This window comes from Rousettus aegyptiacus, unplaced genomic scaffold, assembly GCF_014176215.1.
Source record: "Rousettus aegyptiacus isolate mRouAeg1 unplaced genomic scaffold, mRouAeg1.p scaffold_m13_p_2, whole genome shotgun sequence".
NCBI classification, from domain to species: Eukaryota; Metazoa; Chordata; class Mammalia; order Chiroptera; family Pteropodidae; genus Rousettus; species Rousettus aegyptiacus.
In genome coordinates, this window is record NW_023416295.1 from 42,251,197 (window position 1) to 42,274,656 (window position 23,460).

Genomic DNA, 23,460 nt, shown 5'->3' on the forward strand with positions numbered 1-23,460 from the left:
ACAAATTTATTTCTCACAGTTATGGAGGCTGGAAATCTGAGATCATGGTGCCAGCATGGTTGGGTGAGGGCCCTCTTCCAAGTCACAGACTTCTCATTGTGTCCTCACATGACAGAAAGGGCGAGGGAGGGCTGTGAGGTCTCTTTTATAAGAACACTAATTCTATTCATGAGGGCTCCACCCTCAGGACCTAGTCACCTCTCAAAGCCTCCACTTCCTAATACCATCTCATTGGGCATTATTAGAATTTCAACATATGAATTTTAGGAGGATGCAAACATTCAGACCACAGCAATATCTATTATCTTTAAATTTAAGGAAATAAAATACATCTATAACTTATTTATTTTGTTACTAGAAGTTTGTACCTCTAAATCTCCTTCGCCTATTTTTGCCATCCCTATCCCCTACCCCTGCTCTGGTACCACCAGTTTGTTTCCTGTATCTATGAAGTTGTTTTCATTTTGATTTTTAGATTTCACCTATAAGTATAATCAAATGGTATTTTTTTTCTTTATATAACTTATTTTACTTAACATAATACCTACTAGGTCAATCCATATTCTCTCGAATGGCAAAATTTCATTCTTTCTTATGGTTGAATAATATTTCATTGTGTATACACTACAACTTCTTTATCCATTCATCTGTAATGGACATTTAGGTCACTTCTACATCTTGGCTATTGTAAATGTACCACATAGGGAATATAGTCAATAATATTGTAGTAATTTCATATGGTGACAAATGATAACTAGACATTATGATGATCATTTTGTAATGTATATAAATACCAAATCACTATGATGTACACTCAAAACTAATAGGATATTGTACACCAATTATACTTAAATGAAAAGTGCAGCTAGCAATTCTAATACCATTCTCAGATGTTCATCAGTGAGTAGCACAAAATGCCAATGTTAGGATGGCAATGCTTCCAATAATGTTAACTGGAAAAATTGTAATCAAACTTATCCTAATATTCACTTTATTTCAATTAGCTTCACCTATGCTCGGTTCTTATTCAGTAATGCTAATGCTGCATTGTATGTAAGATACTTATTCTGTAATATGGTGCAAGTCAGAACCAGGATAAATGGATTGGATTTTCTGCCCTCTGGAATATTACAGAATAAGTTTGTTCTCTCAATCACATGATAGTTCTTCAAATAGTTGAAGACTAACATGTCTTCTCCAGTCTTCTCTCCTATGGATAAAAAATGCCTAGATAGGTAAGGTGCTTTCTAGAAAACATAGTTTTGAGACTATTTATCAGCCTGGTTGCCCTCGATTCAATAACCTGTAATTAAACAACATTTTCTGAACCAATGCCAGAGGAGAAACCCAGAGTCATGTATCAGGGAAGTAAAGGCCCTTGTCCTCAGGAAGCCTACAATTTGGTGAGACAATGTACACATTTACTAATGGGTTAGTTCCCTCTGTGCTTCTTGTAAGTCCTTCTGTTACAGCACCTAGCACACTAGGTAGTAATAATTTATTTTCTTATTTATCTCTATCATTAGATTATGAGACTCCGGAGGGCAAGGATTAGTACATCTCTAAATCTTCAAGACTTAGAATAGCATCCAACCCAAAGTATGTTTGTTGAGTGTTATTTGTATTTAATTCCAATGTAAGACATGATAGAATGATGCAAACTTGAACAATAAACAAAGTATCGCAGGAACATTAAGGAGGAAAAAATTCGCTTTAAGTTCTGGAGGATCACAGGTACTCACCCTTCAGTTTTCCAATGACCTTTTTAAAATAAATGTGATACCTAAGAAGCTTCCTTGCAGAAACAATTGTATTAACACTTTTTTGTTCTTAAATGTAATATATACTCTAAACATAGCTGAGATGTAGATTTATGGGGTCCATTATACTGTTCTCTCTACTTTTGTATGTATTTAAAAACGTCCATTGAAATTCAGAAACATCATCTCACTGAGAAACATTTGTAATGTTTAAAAATGTATTGGGAAGAAATATCACTTATGGTCTTAATGCCAAGACTGTGACTTTGATACTTTTTAGTTAACACTCATTTGTTTAACAAGATATAATTTCACTTAACTTGTGTACATCCCTCATTTATACAACTTGACTTTGTTATTTATACTTAATAATTATAACAAAACATAAAGTATTAGTATAAAACATACTTTAATACTTTTAGATATAATAATCAAAACAATTAAACAATGAAAATGTATTAAATATCTACAAGCCTCACATCACAAGTTATTATATCAGTAAGTACAGTTTTGCATATGTAAAAAATACAGTCTTTAACATAAATGCACTATAGAGATTTTGTATTTCTTGAAGGTTATGATATATTGAGATAGATTACCCTTATGGAAATATACATCGCTTTGTATGATGAACTGACAGACTAAATAGTTAGGAAACATAAACAGTGAAAAAGTAAGATATAAGAAAATGACAGAGAAGAAACAAAAGAACTGATGAAGGGAAGTGGGGGAAAATTTATCCATTTTAATACCCACTGTAGTAGCAGTAACAAACTGATTTTGACGTGGTTACATTTTACAAGCTAACTTTGGCTCCAGAGGCTGCATTCCGCTGTGTTAGTGGTTATACTATCTTGGCAGACGGCGACAAAAAAAAAACAAAAACAGAAAAAGATTGCAAGTGGAAATTTTGGCTAATTACACATATTTTGTAGGGAACAGAACAGGTTGGTCTGTTCACTGTCAGTCTGCAATACCCTCAGCACCTAAAGTTGTACTTCCTCTCTCGTTTGAAAAATCTAGGGTGTAAGAGCTAGTTGTGAAAAGGAAGAAAAAAGATACTATGTGGAAACTCTGCCACCTGCTCATACTTTCCATGCATGCCTGTGTGTGTGTGTGTGTGTAACTGTCCACAATATTATAACAAGTTTTTCAATGCAAAAGCTATATATGTATATGTATATATGTATATACAGTATATGCAAATATTTATTCTTATTATAAATATTTATACTTATGGAGAATTAGTCATAGTGATTATTACATTAAGTCTATACAAATTAAAACCCTTCAGTTTGATAGGCAAGGACTTCTGTAACTTGTTTTTTCTTTGTTTGTGCAGTTGCTTCTTTCACTTCCACAAAAGAACTTGTTCTAGGAAGACGGGCTTTTTTTCTGCCCTCACACTTTCCCATCTTGTTTACATTCACTCCCATTTCTTTGTTTAAGAGATTTACTCTAATTTTGATGTTCTCCCTGACTTTTTCTATTTTCTATTTGAATTATCCCATCCTCTGCCCTTGTTCAAATCTGTAGTTGTTTTTGTTGTTTATTTCTTGCATCATTGACATCCAATCAACTTGCCCAGTACACACAATCACATCTTCCTCACTCTGAGCAGATGACATCATTTAATACCTTAATTAGACAGATCTAGGGAATGTGGCATACACACTTCAAATTCTTTCCTTCTTACCTCAAAATGTCTCTTTACAGTATCTTCACGTATTTCATTCTCTCAGCACTCTAGTTGTCAGTTAAAAGAGACAACTGGTCCAACTACCACAGCTTAATCATTGCTGTCTAGTTTACTGCCAAATGTTAGAATGCTAAAGTAGTGTGCCATGGTATAGTGGATGTGGTTAGCCCATTTCTTGTAGTGTGATGTTTGGTAAGGAACTTACCCATAGATGTTCTTCACAGTTCTCATACTAAAAATAAAAAGCAGTATAGTCAACCCTATTGATAGCCTTATCTTTTTCTTTTCTAACAACAAATGTTTCAAAGATTGTCCTGTCTTGTTGACTTTACTTCATCACCACCTTCCCATTCTCATCCCGGTAACTTGGCTTCTGTTTCCAACACTTACCCTTCACAAAGCCCCAAATCTTTTCAACATCTCCTTTTTACATCTCTGGAGGACTGCTGTTCTCTATCATCAACAGTTCTCCTAATTCTTCCCCCTCTTTTGAGACATTTGTTCTCATCCGCAAAAATTATTGAACATCTCTCCTGGGCCAGTCACTATGCTAAGTCATTGTCCCTATCCTCATATTGCATTGGGGCCTAACAGTAAAGACATTAATCAACTAACCCAACCCAACACATAAATATAAAACTATAGCCATGATAAGAAAACTGTGAATGAGGGGAACACTGTGCTATGGGAACACTTAGGAGGATTTGATCCTGTCTGATTTATCTTTTGAGGAACTGACAGTTGTCTGAGTTCTGAAGTATGAGTAGAATAAAGGTGGACAATGGAAGAGTTGAGGAGAATGGTATCTTTGGCAGAGGGCACAGAGAAAAGTTCTGGGGCAGGGGGAGTATAGTATGTGTGAGGTTTTTTAAGAAAATGGGATGAAGGGGACAGAGAGTAAGACAATCTGAAAGGGAAGCTGGAGATCAGATCATGCCTGACCTGAAATCATGGTAAAAGGTCTGGTTCTAAAGCAATGGGAAGCCATTGTGTGTGTGTGTGTGTGTGTGTGTGTGTGTGTGTGTGTGTGTGTGTGTGTGATAGTATATTTAGAAAAGATCTCTCTGGCTAATATATGAAGAATGGATAAATGTATTAGAGAGGGGATACAGTTAAGAGGTGACAGTACAAGTTGAGGTAACAGATGATGCTTTCTGCAGTGGGGATGAGAAAAGTAGATGGATATAGGAGATAGAGGGTGAAGTTGATTGGTCTTGATAGTGGTAGGATTAGGGAGAAGGATGTGCTGCGGATGACTCCCGGGTTTCTGGCTTGTGGAGAGTGGATAGTTCTTCAACTGCTCCTTCAAATGATCCACAGGTGTGGTTGCTCCTCAACGTGCTGTTCTCAATTCTGCCTTTTATACTCTTTCCCTTGGTGATCCTTCAGCTCTCATGCTTAAACTCCCATTTCTACGTTAACCCAAACCACAATGCTATTTACTCCACAGAGCACAAGCTGGTAGCCCATTTGGCAGAAAGACATGTTTTGCTTATCCTTCAGTGTTTTTTAATTAAAAAAATACAAATGACAAACATTAAAAATCAGAAGTGTTCACATAAAAATTTAAATTTATAATTTTTTTAAAAATTGGAAGCTCCGTCAACTATAAACCCATATTCTCTCTTGTCAGCAGGTGGTCAGAACTGGCTGACAGCTATTCCTGTTAGACTGAACATGCATTTTCCACTTTGCTGTAGTCCCTGGCATCTGGGCCCCTGACTATCACATCTATTGAGTTTTTGTTTGGCCACTACAGGCATTAGCCTTTAAATTTCAGATTTAGTCAATCACCTCAGGATGTAGAACACTCCGAGGAGAGTAGGAACCTTAATCAGCATCACACGACTAAAAACAAACTGAACTAGTACTCAAATCTAACAGACTTTCTACTCCCTCTACTGAATTATGCTACCACTGAAATTCAGCATCCTGTAATTTGGCAGTTAGTGCTATAGCAATTGTTAGACTGAGGTATTTGACCTGTTGTGTTGTAGGCATTTTACATTTATATGTTTGAATTTCTTATTTTAGTGTGAAGGTTGTATATACTTTAAATTATATGAAGAGACAAAATATTGCTAAATAAAAGCTTGCTCATATAACTATTCATTTTTCTTTCTAATTTTCTTGTAGAACTCTTAGAACGATCTCTAGCCCTTTTAAACAAAAGTCAACAACTCACTGACTTCATAGAAAAATTCAAGTGTGATGGACCTAATGTAATTCCCAAGCTGATTCAGGGAGCTCATAATAGCTGTCTGAAGATCGACAGTCTTCTTGAACTTCTACAGGACAGGAGACGGCAGCTAGACAAGTATCTGAAGCAACAGCGACAAGAATTAAGTCAGGTTCTACAGATTTGTCAGTGGGACCAGCAAGAAAATCAGGTAACCCAAAGGGGCATTGATGATGTCCTAACTTCAGTTAATGAAGCTTGTTTATTAGGTGGACTAGCTATTTCCTGGAATGGTTTCTCAGTTGTCATGGTCAAATTCTTTGGTCTTTGGTTCAAACTACTGTATGGTTTTTTCCTAAGCAAGTAATATAAAAACAAAAATTTTTGTTTCCTCTCATTACAATATTGATTTTATAAATGGGAGAACACCCACTAACAGTTTTGAAAATGATTATTGTTCTGTTGTTGGATTCTCTCGCTTCCTACAGGTCACTACTTTTAGGAATGTTTCAATAAAATTATGAAATGTTAACTACAATTTTCTTGAAAGTTGGAGAGGCACGATGGTGCTAAATTTTACTAGATTGCTGCTAATGTCAGTGAAATAGTCTGTCGGCACAAAATGGAGATAAATGTTCTTAGATGAGTGGTCTGGTGCCAATGACCTTGGCCTGTGGCTGGATGCTCAGTGGGTAGAGGGCTTTGGGATGGGAGGATGGTGATGTGTTTGCAAGATTATTAGAGCTCATTACCCAGACTGCAGGCACAGCTCTGATCAGTTGTTGGTATGCTTGCCGTGTATTCCTTCTGTCCCAATCACTTGAAGGTAAGAGTGGGTAGAACTCTCTTTACAAATCCCCAACTCAAATAGATAGCATATTTATTGCAATATTTCTTACTTCCCCAATTCCATGCTTAAATCTATATGGATTAAGTGGTGGGAATATTTTCAGGGAGAAATGATGTAGAAGAATGTCTCCTAGTCTGGATACATAGGAAAAGGGTCTTTTATGTTTTAAATCATTGCTCTGATCCAAATTGGAAGTACAGATGTACAACAAGGAGCAAATATGTGCCCTGGAGAGATTAGCACTTATTTCAAGCTGAAAAAATTAGGACTTAAATGATGATTAACCTTGCAACTAATATTTACTGAGTAACTACTATGTACAGATCCTATTATAAGAGCTGGGAACATACAACATAAAAGACAAAGTCCTTTTCCTCTAGGAATTTTCCCTCTGGTGCAGTTTCTCAGCTATTGACATTTGGTGCTAGGTAATTCCTTTTAGAAGACTGTCCTTTGCATTCTAGGATGTTGAGCAACATCCCTGATGCCAATTGTGACAACCAAAAATGCCTACAGACATTGACAAATGTCCCCTGGAAAGTGGCAAAATTATTCTCAAATGAGAACCACTGTTGTAGTGTGATGAGAAAGACATATAATAAACAAATGAACAATGATACATGCTATAATGAAAATTAAATAGGGCAATGAAATTTGACTTGTTGGTCTACTTTTAATGAGAGAAGGAATTAGAGAAGGCTTCTCTGAGGAGGTGGCATAAAACAGACACCTTCATTTATATAGTCTGCTTGCATTTTGGTTGCCTCCCTCTCCGACTCACTATACATTTTCCAAGCCACCTCCACTTTAAGCTCTTTGCCTTGACTACTGCCAGCTAATATCCAGTTTCTGTTGTGCCGTGCCTCCCAACTCTCACCCCCTCCCTAATTCAGCTCTCCCCCGACTTCATTTTCACATGCTCATTACCCAGAGTACTATTAACCAATACTGATGATTCTGGCATAACAAAGGAGAATTAATGCTTAGGACAAGAGTCAACTGAAAATGATTTATCAATCAACGATTTCCAAAGTTACTTGTCCTCCATATCATATGTGGGTCCATTATGGCCCTGTCTCTCTTTGTCTTTCTCTTCTAATTCTCCCTGATCTGACACCATGTTCCCAGAGCTGCTATCTCCTTAAAGAAACCTTATCCTATATCTTTTCATTTAGTTCATAATCTCAAACACTTCCCTCTAGAGCTTCCAAAAACACACTAAAAACGCCTCACACTTTATCATACAGGATAGTTTATAGTGGCAAACTTATCTGTAGTTTCACATTCTACGGTTTCAGTTACCTGCAGTCAACTGCAGTCCAAAATTGTTAAATTAAAAATTCTAAAATTAATAATTCACAAGTATTAAATTGTGTGCTATTCTGAATAGCATGATGAAATCTCACACCATTCAACCCTGGACACGAATCATCCCTTTGTCCAGCATATCCACACTTTATTCACTATGCACCTGTTAGTTAGTGACCGTCTCAGTTATCAGATCAACTGTCACAATATGAAAGTGCTTATGTTCAGGTAACCCTTATTTTACTTAATAATGGCTCCAAAGCTCAAGGCTAGTGATGCCAGCAACTTGAATATACTGTAAAATGCTTCCTTTAAGTGAAAAGGTGAAAGATTTTGACTTAAGGCATTTTATCATCTCATATGTCTTCACGTATGAGAAGGGCGAATATAGTACAATGAGCCATTTTGAGAGAGACCACATTCACATAACTTTTATTACAAGATAGGAGGAAGGAAGGAGGGAAGATAGATCGATCACATAAAGATTCAAAATGCACATTACAACACAGTCACATACTTAAAGAAAAACTAGATATCTTGCCAACCCTGGAAACAGATGTCTTGATAATAATTAAAGTAAATTATTGCCGAAGGTTTCTGACATGGTGAGTTCTGTGACTTTTGGGGCATCATCTTTTTGCGGAGGTATGTGCCTTTTTTGGGGAGGTGATTTTTTAACATAGACTTTCCTTTTTAGAATAGTTTTGGATTCACAGCAAACTGAACAAAAAGTACAAACATGCATACCCTCCTGCACTATCGACATTCTGTACTAGAGTGGTACATTTATTATAATTGATAAACCTATATGGCACATCATTATCACCTAAAGTTTGTAGTTTACATTAGGCTTCACATTTGGTGTTGTACATTCTATGTGTTTAAAAAATGTGTAATGACATGTACCTACCATTGTAGTACATAGAATAATTTCACTTCTTTAAGAATCCTCTGTGCTCTGCCTAGTCATCTCTTTCTTCCCCTAATCCTTGGCAACCACTTATCTTTCACCATCTCCATAGTTTGAGTGTTCCAGAATATCATATAATTGAAATGATATAATATGCAGCATTTTCATATTGGCTTATTTTGCTTAATAATATGCATTTAAAATTACTTTGTGTTTTTTTATGGCTTGATTGCTCATTACTTTTGAGCACTGAATAGTATTCCATTTTTTTCGATATACCACAGTTTATTCATTCACCTACTGAAGGACATCTCAGTTCCTTCTAAGTTTTGGCAGTTATGGTTAGAAATGCTGTAAGCATCCATATGCAGGTTTTTGTGTAGATACAAGTTTTTAATTCATTTGAGTAAATGCCAAGGAACACAATTGCTATATTATATGTGGTACAAATATGTTTATAAGAAACTGACAAACTGTCTCCCTAAGTGGCTGTACCATTTTGCATTCCCACCAGCAATGAATGAGAGTTCCTGTTGCTCCTCATCCTCACCAGCATTTGGTGTTGTCAGTGTCTTGGACTTTGGTTGATAGGTGTGTAGTAGTATCTCATTGTTATGTTAATAAGTCTCATTTTTAAGTTGGGAATAATACCACTTAACCCAGAGAGTTGTTGGAAGGATTAAATGCAATAACATGTGTAAAGCATGTAGCACGATGCCTATCATTTTAAGAGGTACTTAATAAATATTAGTTTTCTTGTTAAGCCTTACAAATTAGAAATTCTTTCTTATCCAGCCCATATCCTTTCCCCTGGGTTTAGCATTACTGCTGTTGTGATATGTGTTATGGTCTCCTCATACTTTTTACTTGTCAGAGGCTGCTGTAGGTATAGTAAGGCTTTAAGAATGTACATCTGTGGTTAAAAGAACTAGGCTTTCATTTAGCCTTCATTCCTAATAGTTTTAAATCAAAATCAATTTAATAATAATAATGATAAGTATTAATTTTAATAAAATTGGTCAATTAATAAGTTAATCATTTATTTAAATTTAAATTTTAAGTTCTTAATTTTAAAGCACCCCATGTTACATTTTATCTTAATAAAACCAGTGACAGCAGCTAGAGTCACGAATAAAGTAACTATTGTCTCTGTGTGCTTGTAAGACCACAGATCTTGGAGAGAGAGACTCTTGGCTATGTTCAAATCCTGTTCCACCACTTACCAGCTGAGTATCTGATCAATTATTTAACCTCCTCGAGGCTCAATTTTCTGTAAAATGTATATGTTTACTTGATGTACTTACCTCAAAGTGTTAAGATTATCAAGTGAGTTGTTCTGTGTGAAGTGCTTAGAATGTTACCTGGCACATAGTAACTACTATATTATTATTAGCAATTTTTGTCATCATGTCTGAAAAGGACAGTGAAGGCCCAAAACATTGCATACTCCCCCATTTGTACCTCCTTTCACTATCATGCTCAAGTGAAGACAGGTCTTGCATTAAAGGCTTATTTATTATTTATTTATTTTGAGTTCATAAGGTATGGTCAAATAAAAGTCACTTTTGTAATCTTAGCCATACTTGTTCAATGGACACTCAATTAATAGTTCAAAACACAAAGATAGTTTTGTTTTTGTTTTTGTTTATGACTTAATAATGCTCGAATGAGCGTTTAAAAAGTAGGTGAGATCACTATCCATACAGATAATTGTTATTAGCATTTGGCATACTGTCACCTTTTAGACCTCTCTACAAGCATAAGCATAGTCATAGGCTCACACATTTATTAAGAAGCAACCAAACAAGCAAACAAAAACTAATGTAATTAATTTATGCATATTATTATATTACCTGATTTTTATTAAATTGAACAAATCATACACATATTTTTCTCACAAAAGTTCAGTAGATTATTTTAATGGGTATATGATCTTTCACCATTTGAATGTAGCACAATTTAAACAATATCGTATTGATAAGAAAGTAGAGTCTCTTCAGTTTCTTAATCTTATAAACAATTATTAATGCTTACCATGTTGATAATTATGTGAGCAAAGAGAAATTTAAAAATTCAGGTAGGTACAAGCATAATTATCTCGCCTAAGTTCTTAAATTTTTTCCGAATCATTTATTTTAAAGTTTTATTGATAATGCAATGGTGAAGAATAGCAGCAGGGACACAAAATTGGGTGTGGCTCTGTTAGAAATTTGGGTTCGGCAGCAATCATGTTCAAGGATGATCTACCTGATAAACCTAGAACGTTGTAGAACCATGAGTTGATACAAAGGCACATACTTATTGAAGGGCAAATATTTTTTTATCGGTTCTGCACTTATTTTAAGGGAATATAGGAGCTGTCAAACCTTACATTAATAGAATACTAGTTTTTTCAACCATTTTAACAACTTAAGAGTTAGAAAACTAAGTGGAGAATTAGAGCAAAAATTACTGATGAATAATAATGTGATTGAGTATCTGATACTTCAAATCTCAAAAGGGCCATTTAAACAATGTATTTAGTGCTTCTCTATTTCTAAGTTCTTATGGCCTAATGCTTTTGAATTATAATAGTTCAGCTAGTTCTACTTTGGAAAAAAAATTGTGTTACCAGAATAATGGCAATTTAAGATTTACATCAAACATAGGGGAAAAAAAAAGAAAACCTCATACTTTTCTATCTTAATGGAGATATGATAGTTTGATAAACATAATAAAAAACATATCCTTGCTTTTTAGATGTAAAAATGTGTACTTGTTTTACATTAAAAATAAGCAGCTGACCATTTTTCTTTCCAACTACAATGGCAGCATCTCATTTTGTAGATAATCTGCTGCTTCATTAATGAAAATCAGAAGCAGCTTGAAGTATTTTGTGCATAATTAATTATCTTGGCAAGAAGATTTATGAATGTAATTTTTCTCAATTGCTCCAATCAGGCCTAAGTGAGACAAACAGATAAGTTAAAACTAAGCTATTCATGGTCTCTCTGTACAAGACAGTGTCAAGGACATCGAGTAGTAGTAAGTAAGACATGAGGGTAGATAATCTCCTTTTAGTACCCACATCACATATACTTGTAAGGTATACATCACTGAGGGGGGAAAAGTGGTAATAGAATTCACATTTGGAAGGATTTATAATTTGAGTACTATGTATATCATAATCGTGTAACCATGTGTAATCATGTTCCTTGTTAATAGGCAATAAAAATGATGCTAGAGATGATGCATATAAGCACAACCTCAGAACAACTATCTTGTACCTGGCAGGCAGTGCTAAAATGTTGCCTGCACACATGTGCACTTGTATGTTCTCCTTTATAATGCTTCTTTCTAACTGGGATTTTGAGCTTGAATGGTTGACCAGCTTAAATTAATATGAAATAACATAAATGTGCTTAGCCTAGTGGCTAACACATAATAAGAGTTTTTTTTTTTTAATCTTACTTTAAATATAGCTTTTTAACATTGGCTGGAATAAGAACAAAATAAAAGTTGAATTATCTTAGCGATACTGGTATTCAATAATTCAGCCTAATAATAGACATGTATGTCTTTCTAACCACTCAGATTAAAATTTATCACATGATTTTATTTTAGCACATAATCTGTCTCTATAATTCACTCTAAGGCATGTCAGAATATATGCAAAGTATATTAAGGTGTTTGTAGAAGCATGTGATTTTTCAATAGAAACCCCTTCTAATTCGAATGTGTGCTAACCACCATTGCTTTCAATGACACTATATATTAGAGGTCATAAAAGAGGGACTCTGGTGCAGATGATGTAGGTATCAGTCCCAGCTTTTATGTTTACTACCTATGTGATTTGAGGCAAGTTACTTGACCTCTGTGTCTTAGTTATCTTTTCTGTATACTGGCGATAATAATAGTAGCTATCCATTTGTTGTGTAATAAACAACATTAGATATGTAAAACGACCTTATATGTAAAGCTTGGCATATGGTTAGTAAGTGCTCAGTAAATGTTCAAATGCTCACCATATTACTCCATATGTTGGTGGTCACTTTCTGAGCTTTACTAGATAATCATCAGCACATAAAATCCTACATATTTGCAAGATCCCACACCAATTCTCTAATTGATTAGATAATCATAGCTTTCTAAAATGTGATTTGGAGGATAAATAAATGCTATTTCATAGCTTGGTATCCAGCTGAGTTTATTCAAAATCGGTCAACTTTTTATTTAAGATAAAGTTAAAAATCAGTTTTTCTCTCCCTAACTTTCTCTGCTCTTTAGCTATTTTTAAAGCTCATTTATAGTTATTATAGTTTATTACATTTTTAAGTTGGATTGATGGGTGAACAGCACTTTACTTAGGCATAATTATCAAAGCCCCCACGTCAGTTGATAGGAGGGTTGGGGGACACACACTGTAACTAAATTACATTCTCATCAGTGATAGGACTGATGACAAAGCCGTTTGATACAGTGGTCTCTGGGAAAGGCTCTGCATCACTCCAACCTTCATACCTTTCCATTGTATCAGTCAGCTGTTGCTACTTGAGCTATCTGCTAAGCCCTGTGTATCTCTTTTCACTGCTCCAAGCTCTTTTCCTTGCCGGCCCCTGATGCTAGAGACTGTTGGCTTTCCTTTTCTCCTCAATACTGCTGCCAGCCCAAACTGCCCAGGGATAGGGAGTCATTCCCTCCTCTACTCCCATTCTCACAGTCCTCAGAGACAAGCGGAAGGGCCCTATTAATTTTAATGCTTTTTAACAGAGACTCATAGGCAAACAGTAAATGGCACACTTTGGAAATGTTAAAACATTCTTTAAAATTAAGCAGTTATTTATCTTCTCGATATGATTGTTTCTGAATCTCACTTTTTTCCAACAACCAAGTTTTAGACTAGAGCTTCAATGTAAAATCCATTAGGCTCCTTGACCTAGTATTTGGGATGGTAATGTGAAAATGTCAAACTTTGGTCCTACTCCTAAGTAGCCCTGTAATCTCAACCAATCAATGTCTGTTTGTCTGTCTGTCTGTCTCTCTCTCTCTCTCTCACTGTCCTCACACACATACACAATGAATATAACTGGCTCCAGATCACTTAGGGTAGATCCTTAAGTTATATTGGGAAAACCATGCCTTAGATATCTTTGGAGGAAATACACATTGTCACTGGTCTTTGTTTCTTGAAAAAAAAAAAAAAAGAAAAGAAAGAAAAATGTATCTCCTATTGCTGGGAGGATTCATTCGCAATGAGTCAGAGGTAATGCTAAAAATAAAATTTAGGTCCAGAGACATTCACTGTACTAATTTTATTCATTGGACTAAACAGCTTTCATTAAGAATGTGGAAATAAAGAGCCTACCTAACCACAAACAAGGCTTGAGAGCAATGTTGGGAAGGAAAGCAGTTCTTAGTGACATTTTTCTTATAATATAAATGTTGAAAGAGAAATATGTTAACAAGTCAGAATAATTAAAACACATAAAATTATGATTTCTGACAGGGAGCTGCTTATAAAGTAACAAATTTTGCCTCATGACAAACAACATATATTAGCTTTCCTATTATCCATAAAAGAGAATACTAGGATTCGGTAATTTATTGAGGAATATTAATATCTACCAGTCGACTTCAGTAATGCATGGAGGGCTTCCAATTTCCATGAAAGAAAATTTTCAACATTGTCCTCTTGGTATCTCTGAGATGGAGTCCAAATAATAAGCCACTAATTAGATCAGTTCCAAAACGTATGTAAAAACAAACAAAAAAATGAACAAACAATAAAAAACAAGAACAAAAAACCCCCAACCAATCCACATTTTGTTAGTAATTCTTCTTTTTCGTCCCCTACTCTAAGTCCTCAGGTATAAATATCAGAGACTTGGCTTTAGTGCCTCTTCTCCTAATATACAATATCATCTAGTGGAGAAAATGAATATTTGAAGTCTCATTATTGCCTCATTAAATGCAGGTACATTTAACTGCAGTGCCTGATGCAAAATAATGACAACTGCTTTCCCTACAGTAAAAAAGAAAAAGAAAAAATCTCATGGGAGCAAAAATGGTTGTTGTAATACTAACATACCTTCAAAATCAAAGTAGACATAAGAACTGTCACCTGTGGCCATCGATTATATTTGAAAACATCTCTGTATATGTGTGCGTTTTTGGTAACTGGAAGAGAGACTATCAAAAAGTCTTTGGTTAAAGAAGATCAATAACTCATGTTTTTCCTCCTTATCGAAGTTTTTTTGTTGTTGTTTTTTGTTTTTGTTTGTTTTTTAGTCTCTAGTAGTAGCTGGTCATTTGGCAAGAACTGTTCTACATATGAAAAAGAAAATGAAAATAATTTGAAGAGATTTTCATCTTCCCTTAAGTATTTCTGTTAAGGTGGCTTGAATTGCTCATTGATAGCTCACCTCCTCCAATATAGTTTTGAGAATTAAAAAGATAAGATCTCCGATGGTAAAACAAATTGCAGAAAAAAGACATGGTGGTTTATGGCCATCTGTTATATCACTTCGGGCTGCAGCAGAAGTTCACCTTCTTCCACCTGAGTCGTTTATCCTTGATCGTCAGAAAGCATTTTCTGTGTATTTCATATGTTTCCTATGTTTAGGTTCTGTCTTTGGCATGAATCATTTGGAACCTAGAATTCTCAGTCTGTGCTTGCTGTCGTCTCTGCCCACAGCAGGCCTCTCTCTTTGAGGCACACCTTCTGACAGGCTTAACCCACACATCTGTTCCCCTCTCTAACATCCATTGTGCCTCCCGTGGTTGTACACTAGGCCGATTTCCATGTTACAACTAATTTCTGTAACTATAATGTTGCATTTTAGGTTTTATCTGAGGACTGTTCCTAAACATACCCTAATAAGAACCTTTCATTTCTCTTTTCTGGAACCTTTTGTTCCACATGAATTCTGACTGGCATTTCTGCCTCCAATGGTGGGACTTTTTCCTACTGATTGTGTGACCTTAGGCTAGTTGCTTAACTTGTTTAGGTCTCAGTTTTCTCATCTATTGAAAAGTAAATCTCTCCATCATAGGGGGTGTGCAAATATTGGATGAGGTGACTTGTAACCTGCCTAGAGTAGTACCTGACACCTCTCTATGAAGGCTGAGTTTGTTCATTTTACTTTCTTTGTTCTTATCTCCCAGCGGGGGGTCTAAGTGAGGATGGGTTTTTCATTAAGCAAAAACTAGTCTTTCCTTGCCCAAAGCCAGTAGTGCTCTCTTCCAACCTTCCCACTCCAATACCTTCCTGCATCAACCCTCCTTTTTGCATCTTCAGTTCCTTGGGCCTGTAAAAAATGTTTGTCTCAATTAACCAAATGAAGAAAAGAAAAAGGTGAAGAGAAGCCACTTTGTTATCTCTGCTTTTCTTAAAGTTATCTGATTTCTCCTTTATTTAACCAATGAACTTCTTCAAAAGAGTCATTAGTTCTATTTTAGCATCCCACACCCAGTGGTCCACAGATGCTTACCAACCAATACTTCATCCCATCATTCTTTTGACTAAATTATTTTATACTGCTTTTAATTAAAACTCAGTCTTTAGAAATACAAATAAGGATATCCTTGAATTGAAGAACCATCCCATAAAAATATAATGCAAGCCACATATGTGATTTTAAATGTTCTAGTAGCCACATTAATAAAAGTGAAAAAGAAACATTAAAAAAATAAAAAGCCTCATAAAAAGCGAAAAGCAATAATATATTTTGTTTAATACAACATATCTAAAATAGTATTTCAATATTTAATCAATACTAACATTCTTAATGAGATATTTACATTGTTTTTTAATATTAAGTCTATGAAATCCGCTTTGTATTTTATACTTAGAGTACATCTCAATTTGGACTTGTCACATTCTAAGTACTCGGTAGCCATATGTTAGTGGCTATCGTATAAGACAGTGCAGGTCTATACTATTTGGCTGAGTTTTCCTGGCACCGCTGTTTATAACGTCCAAGACAGGTCTTGGTTTTCATTGAACACCCTTGATTGCTTCTTTGCATCTTTGCTGATTTTCCTTCTCTTTCTCTCTCTCTTCCTTTACCTTATGACAGCTATTCTCCCTCCCCTCCATAAAAAAATCAGCCCCATTTTTTCTCTACTTTAGTTCTATCTCCTCTGAGCACATAGAATATCATGTCAAACCAGTGGAATGACCATGAACACAATGCTTAGGTCAAGCTGAAAGGTAGGAACTGGGAGGAAAGGAAAAATATTATCATTTTCCTCTGAAACTATCATTGCTCAGACCCATTTCCAGCACATACTCTAAATGCTTTTTGTACTTCTTTACTTTCTATAGCCCACCCTTAATCCTTGGCTCATGTTTTCTTCCTTTTGCAGGGACCATGTTCTACAGAATGTCCTGATGTGTCATTTACTGTACTTATCACTTAGGCTTTTGGACAGCAGCTGATATAAATTAAATGCTTATAAAAAGTGCTCTTAGAATGCAGCTGTCTGCAGTAGCTACTCACAGGATGCAATGACTGATTTACTAGGTGGCAGAGTATTATGGTTGACATGTTCTCAGTTATTTAGGGTGTCTTGCTTTTACATCAGAAGAACTCAGAGCCTATTCTGTGTGCATCCATCCCGCAGCACACGCAGTAAATCAGATCTGAGAGGCTGCTCATGTGTGTGAATGTCTCATAATAAGATGTAACACCCCCATGACAAACTACTTTTGAGTTTTATGCCAACTTGTTTTTATGTTTCTTCCCACAGTGCATTTTGTAGTAAAAAGGTATAGACCTAGAGAGGGAACTTGCTTAACAGGCAGATACGTGATCAGGATAAATGGAATGCCACCATAGATCTTTAACTGCATTCTCTCATAGGGAATTGTACTACCATGCAGAAATAGTATCCTTTGGAGGTTGAAATAGTATTTGCCAAATCTAAGGATGAGGTCATTAGATACCTTTTAAAAATCAAAACAAGTCATTCTTTCCCTGCTTTCATCACCACTGGCATGTGCTAGATGACAAATCTTTGACTCAGGAAACTAAATAGTGTTATCTGAGAGTTCAGGCTTCTCACCTGTTTTTAGAGATTAGTGAACACCTGTTTGAACCCATTTTTTGTTCACTCAGATTCTATATTAGCTTTCTCTATTAAAACATTCTTGAGATTTCTGAGTTCTTCTCACTTTAGCTAAGAGTAAATAAAACCTACCCCCAGTACTCACAGTGCTCTCTTAAAGTTAGTTATTTATGATCCATTTTTCTTTGATGAAACCTTTAAATCATTCCTCCAGAGGTGTTTTTATATGGGCTTACTGTATCTTTTGTGAGAAATTATTTTTATAAAATTAAATAAATGAATAAATTTTATAGCTTTTGATAAAATACTCTCCTTGTGTTCTAACATGCACATTATGCATATCAAATAATTCTAATACCAGAAAACCATATCATCTTTAAGTAATTGTAAATATATGAACAGGATTCTTTAGATATGGGGACTCGCTAACAGATTGCCAAATATTCTGAAGATAAGGAGGGATACGTCACATGAAAACTGTGGCAGGGCCATCGTTACTCTTTTCTTGCACTGATGGCAGCTTAAAATGATGATTAACGGAGATTGCCAATTAGCAGAAAGCTGGAAAGGCCTCTTACACCAGAATACTATCTGTTTCATGCTAGAAAATTCTAAGCATTGGTCTTAAAATCAGTTTTGTGATATCAGCCCTATAATGGTAATGGAATGTCTTATTCCAGGTAACCCCTCATTCAAATTCTGCGTGGTGTGTGGATATGGTGGCAGTGTGTGGGGGGGGGGGGGCGGGGAGGGGGAGTGTACATTTGTTGTGTGGAGCTTCAGGACCAAACTAGCTTTCTCCTTGACCACCTGCTTCAAATATTTCTCCAAGTTATAGGAGTTCAAAGAAATCTCGGGACCGTTGTAGGCAAGACAACCTAGGTGAAAAAGACATAGTACATAGTGTTTGGGCAATGCCTACCATTTTGAATGGGCTGCTGGGGTTAATTTTTCAGGTTTGAAGTGACTCCCACTGATGACCAAGGCTGTAACACTTTAGGTTACCTAAGGATGGCAACAGGACACAGTGCAAAGATCATGGACTTTGAACTAATGTAGGTTTGGGGGCAAATCCTGGTTCTACCCCTTCTGTATGTGCCTGGATAAGCTGTTTAATCTCTCTTCATCTCTACAATGATAATACCATATTGCTGTAGAGCTGTTGAGAGAAATTGAGATGATGTCCAAAAAGCAACTAGCAAAGAGTCTAGCATGTAATGGGCTCTTAGGAATCAGTAGATATGATCTGATCATGAGGATAACACTGTATAGGATTTAAGAGTAAAAATCTAAGTCTCTTTCCTTAATTTGGATAAGGAATCTGCATCCAGGGACCCCATGTCGACTTATGTTATAATTTTAAAATGTGCTGTTTCTTTTGAGTCCTTTGCTATTTGTTTTAACACTATGTAAGGCACGTATTGTAAATCAAGTCTAAATGAATGTGAGTCATGCCCTTAGCCATTTACAATGTCAACAGAATTTTAATAACTTCTTCATTAATTTTATGAATATTGATTTTCAGCAATTGCAGCAAACTATTTTTGCATTGTCTTTTTATAGTAGAAATTCTACAGGTGCTCTTTAATATCTTCATGTGAGTCTCTGTAACTATACGATTCATAGTCTTATACAGGAAAGATTTGTATTCTAAATCCATGCATGATTTACAGACTGCATGGGAATCTATTTTGGTTCTTCTTTGTTGGGAGATTTTGAATTATTTTCTTCATGCCATGTAATCTGAACTGATATATTGCTTTCATGCTTTTCAGGGATTATTTTGTTTTTTCTCTTAAGCACGTAGAGGTTGAATGGAAAAAAAAAAAACCCAATCATAATTTTTTAATAAATGAGATGAGCTTATATGAAGAGAAATTGAAGTAGTTTAAGTTTTAAAAATTAAGAAAATATTTCTGAACTATTACTCATTTATTCTAATCATTTGAAATTTGATCTCTCTTTGTTGCTTTTTATCTAGGTTACTTGTTGGTTTCAGAAAACCATAAGAGATTTACGAGAGCAGAGTCTGGGTTCATCACTTTCAGACAATGAAGAACTAATTCGTAAGCATGAAGAACTAAAAATAAAAGCAAAGGTAAGAGATACATTAAACAATTGAAAAATGCGTGGACTGTCCTTAAATATGCATCTATATGTAATTTAGAGGCTTACTAAAAACTCTCTTTGAATAACCCACTATTTACATAGAAAAAATCTGATAGCATTAGCTAATACCAATGCCTATTGACTGTGCTTCTAGAATAATAAGGACCGAAACAACAGCTTCTACAAAAATAATAGCTATGTTTTTGAGTAGTTGCTGTGTATCAGACACTGCAGTAAGAAATGCATTATCTAAGTTATCACAAAACGCCTTAGGAGTAGGTATTATTTTCCTCATTTTATGGATCAAAACAAATAAACTAAAAACAGAAACTTGGAGATGCAAGGTAAGTTTACCACTGTAATATATCCTGTTAGTGGCAGAGTTGGAATTTGACTACAGGTCTTACCTAACTCCAAGGCCCAAGTTCTTAAGCACTATACTCTGCTAACTTTCTAAAAAAAAAAAATGTTTTTCTATACTGAGGTCTCATTATGCTATCACTTCTATGATTTCCAGGTATAGTTTACTGTTTCCATTTATATTTCCCTCGTTCCTTAACTTGCTTCACATTCCTTAGTTTTGCAAAACATAATGGCTACCAGCCAGGCAACCTCTTGTAGTTGTGTGACTGCGCAAAATGGAACCATGAGGTGCTGAAAGCAAGAGGAACAGAGCATCCGCGCAGCAGTACTCCCCTCTCCATGTGTCTTGTTATTTGGAAATTGACTCATTTGTGCATGTGGAGTTTATAATTACTGTCCAAAGTTCTTTAGAGATGCCTCATTTTGATTTGTCAGAAGACTAAAAGTCCATTTGTAGTAGATTGAGTGGAAACAATAAATACTTTAATCAATATCAAGGCTTTGAGAAACTTCTACTATTAATATCTTGGGTGGCTGATAGTTTTAGGTATAGCTAAGTCATGAAGTTCTGGAAAACAATGGGCCAACACCACTAGACAATGATTGGGAACACAGAAGACAAATCGTATAAATAATACATGTTTGGGAGGATAGGGTACGGGAGGCAGTAGATTGCATTTATCTAGACTGAAATCTCTTCATAGGGATCACAATACTTCTGTTTGTTTTTTGCTTCTCTTTGAACATTGCAGGACACATAGGTATTCAAAGTGTTTACTTTGAATATTTGCTTACCTGATAAAGATGCGGTTACACAGACTGTTGTGATTGATGATATTTTAAGTTCTTTAAAATTTTCAGCATTTGGTTTTTCTGTTTAGGAATTTTTTTAAATTGAAATTACACAATTTATTCTGGGTATGCCGAACTGAAATTTTATCAGTGAAAATTCTACCGAATCTCTAAATGCTAAGCACAAGAGATAATCTGAATTATGTAGGATGGTTGCTGCTTTTAAAGCAAACAAAAATGGTATATTTACATAATTTAGGCATATATTGGGGTTTTAGTCACTGTAACTGTAGACTTATGGTTTCTCATAGCCTCGAGGACTGTTTGGAGTAGAATATTTGTTAACATAACCTTTGTTTTAGTAGGACATAGTTTTCATCATAGTTTACAGTTTGCATTTGTAGCTCCAATGTGCAAAAGAAAAAACATAGATCTTCTGTCCATCATTATTCCTATGCTGCAGGCAAAAGAGGTTTAAGAAATAAATTTTTAATAATATATATTTTATTATGCAAAGTACATTATAAAAAACTGAACTATAAGAAAAATAAAAGGAAAATAAAAATGAATCCTTAAACACAATGATAACCATCATTAAGATAATCAATATTAATATTTTTGTGCGCTCTCGTTCACTTTCCATACATAACCCTAGAAAAACATAGCATTAGAGTTATGCTTTTTTCATTTATAACTTTATCAGAAATATTTTTCTGTTTAACATAATATCCTTTAGCTGTAAAATCCTTTATTATATGGATGAATTCTTATTATAATATTATACATTTTGATTATCTATAGAAGCTAAACAATATATATATCCAAGCAAATATTAAAAAGGGGTATAAATTCCTGATAAACACCATTATGTTCCAGACAAGTCAACTGCTTCCTTTCAGGGCCCTGAGCCACTCAGGAACCAGTTACAGATCTCATGAAGAACCTGTGTATTAAGGGTACTCAAATAAGTCATTTTTGAGCTGAACTGGTTTGGCAGCTAAGGCAGAGTAAATTATTTCTTTATGTCATCCCTGAGAACAAATTTATTTTCTTAAAAAAGGGTATTCATTTGCTTTGCTGGGAGTTCCTTGAAGCAGTCTTTATGGTGTAAGACTTTCCATCTAAACCATGGATTTGTCTATGGAACCCTAGTCACAATACTTTCTTTAAAGATTACCAAAATATTGAATAACTATTTAGATTGGGTCAACCAAAAAGAGATGGATACTCAAACACAACTTGTTGATAAAAAGGTTTTAAGATATTTGCCATCAATTCAGGACACTAAATACTCCATGGCAGGATAATTGGTTATTTAAGGCAGCAGGGGTCCCTGGATCATTTGGGTTGAGAGAGACCTCATCGGTGTAAATATTCTCTTCTGGGATGATCCAGGATGGCTTCTCAGAAGAATGAGGTTTGAGCAGACAGATAGGATATGAGCAATTGGTTAAAGGTCCTAGCAGTGTTTAACCAGAGAAAAGGGACTGATAGGAATTGCTTCAGAAGTAACACTTAATCCACAGCCACTCCATAAGAAAGAAATGCTAACAATGCACAATCATTATAGGGAAGGAAACTTCCACAGCTTGGGAAATATAAGAGATTCCTGAGGCTGTGGAAGGTGGGCCTAGGTGACCTCAAAACTCTCTTTAAGTTTCAGAATCTGTGAAGAAGACAGGATTTAGATTATAATATAAGTTGTGCTTGTTATATTTAAAGCAACATGAGTATAAAAAACATCTTTTTAGAGCTGACCAAACGAGTGGAACGAGACTGGGGACATAGCAACATTTCTTAAAAGTGGAGACGGCATCTCACTCGTCTTAGTATTCCCAGAACCTCGAACGGTGCCTAGTATAAAAAGGATGTTTGATTCATATCTGTTTATTAAGCTCTTTTAACTATAAAGAAGGAAAAAAACATTCCTGTAGTTTATTTCTGTGATTCTCTGGTGGCTTTAGATAACTTAGCTGTCTTTTACCTATCTATTCATTCATTATCTTTATTTACTTATTTAAAAAAAAAATGTGGCCCTCAGAGTAGAGTTACACAACCTCTTTAATTCATTATAAATCTTGATTTTTATTATGTCTCTTTTCATTCTCTATCTCCCTCACATTCCCATCCTCACAGGCATTCACTCTAATGGGTTTTATATATGTCTTTAGACATATTCCCATTCCTAAAATGTATACAGAGTTACATGTTTTCAATTTGCATAAATGGTATTAAGACATAGATCTCATTGTGTTTCTTCCTACGACACTACTTACATCTAGTTTATATAGTTCTTTCTTGTTCATTATGGTAATATCTAGATGCAGTATAACTTTGGAAAGTTCTACTATGTAGACATTGATATTCTACTTCTATACTTCATAATTTTAACTGCCTTCAATTTCTTGATCTCTTCCTAGTACCTGATCTTTTGGTTCACTG

The 23,460-nt window shown here is 35.1% G+C and overlaps 1 protein-coding gene across 5 annotated transcripts in view; it reads left to right on the top strand.

Annotated features, from left to right (window-relative positions):
• Window positions 1-23,460, top strand: part of CCDC141 (coiled-coil domain containing 141) — a 164,705-nt gene that overhangs the window by 46,476 nt on the left and 94,769 nt on the right. For all 5 annotated transcript variants that reach the window (XM_016152554.2, XM_016152556.2, XM_016152555.2 and 2 more), the window contains 2 exons: window positions 5,596-5,849; window positions 19,736-19,852. In XM_016152554.2, the coding sequence (XP_016008040.2) occupies window positions 5,596-5,849; window positions 19,736-19,852 (371 nt within the window). The remainder of the gene's footprint in view (window positions 1-5,595; window positions 5,850-19,735; window positions 19,853-23,460) is intronic.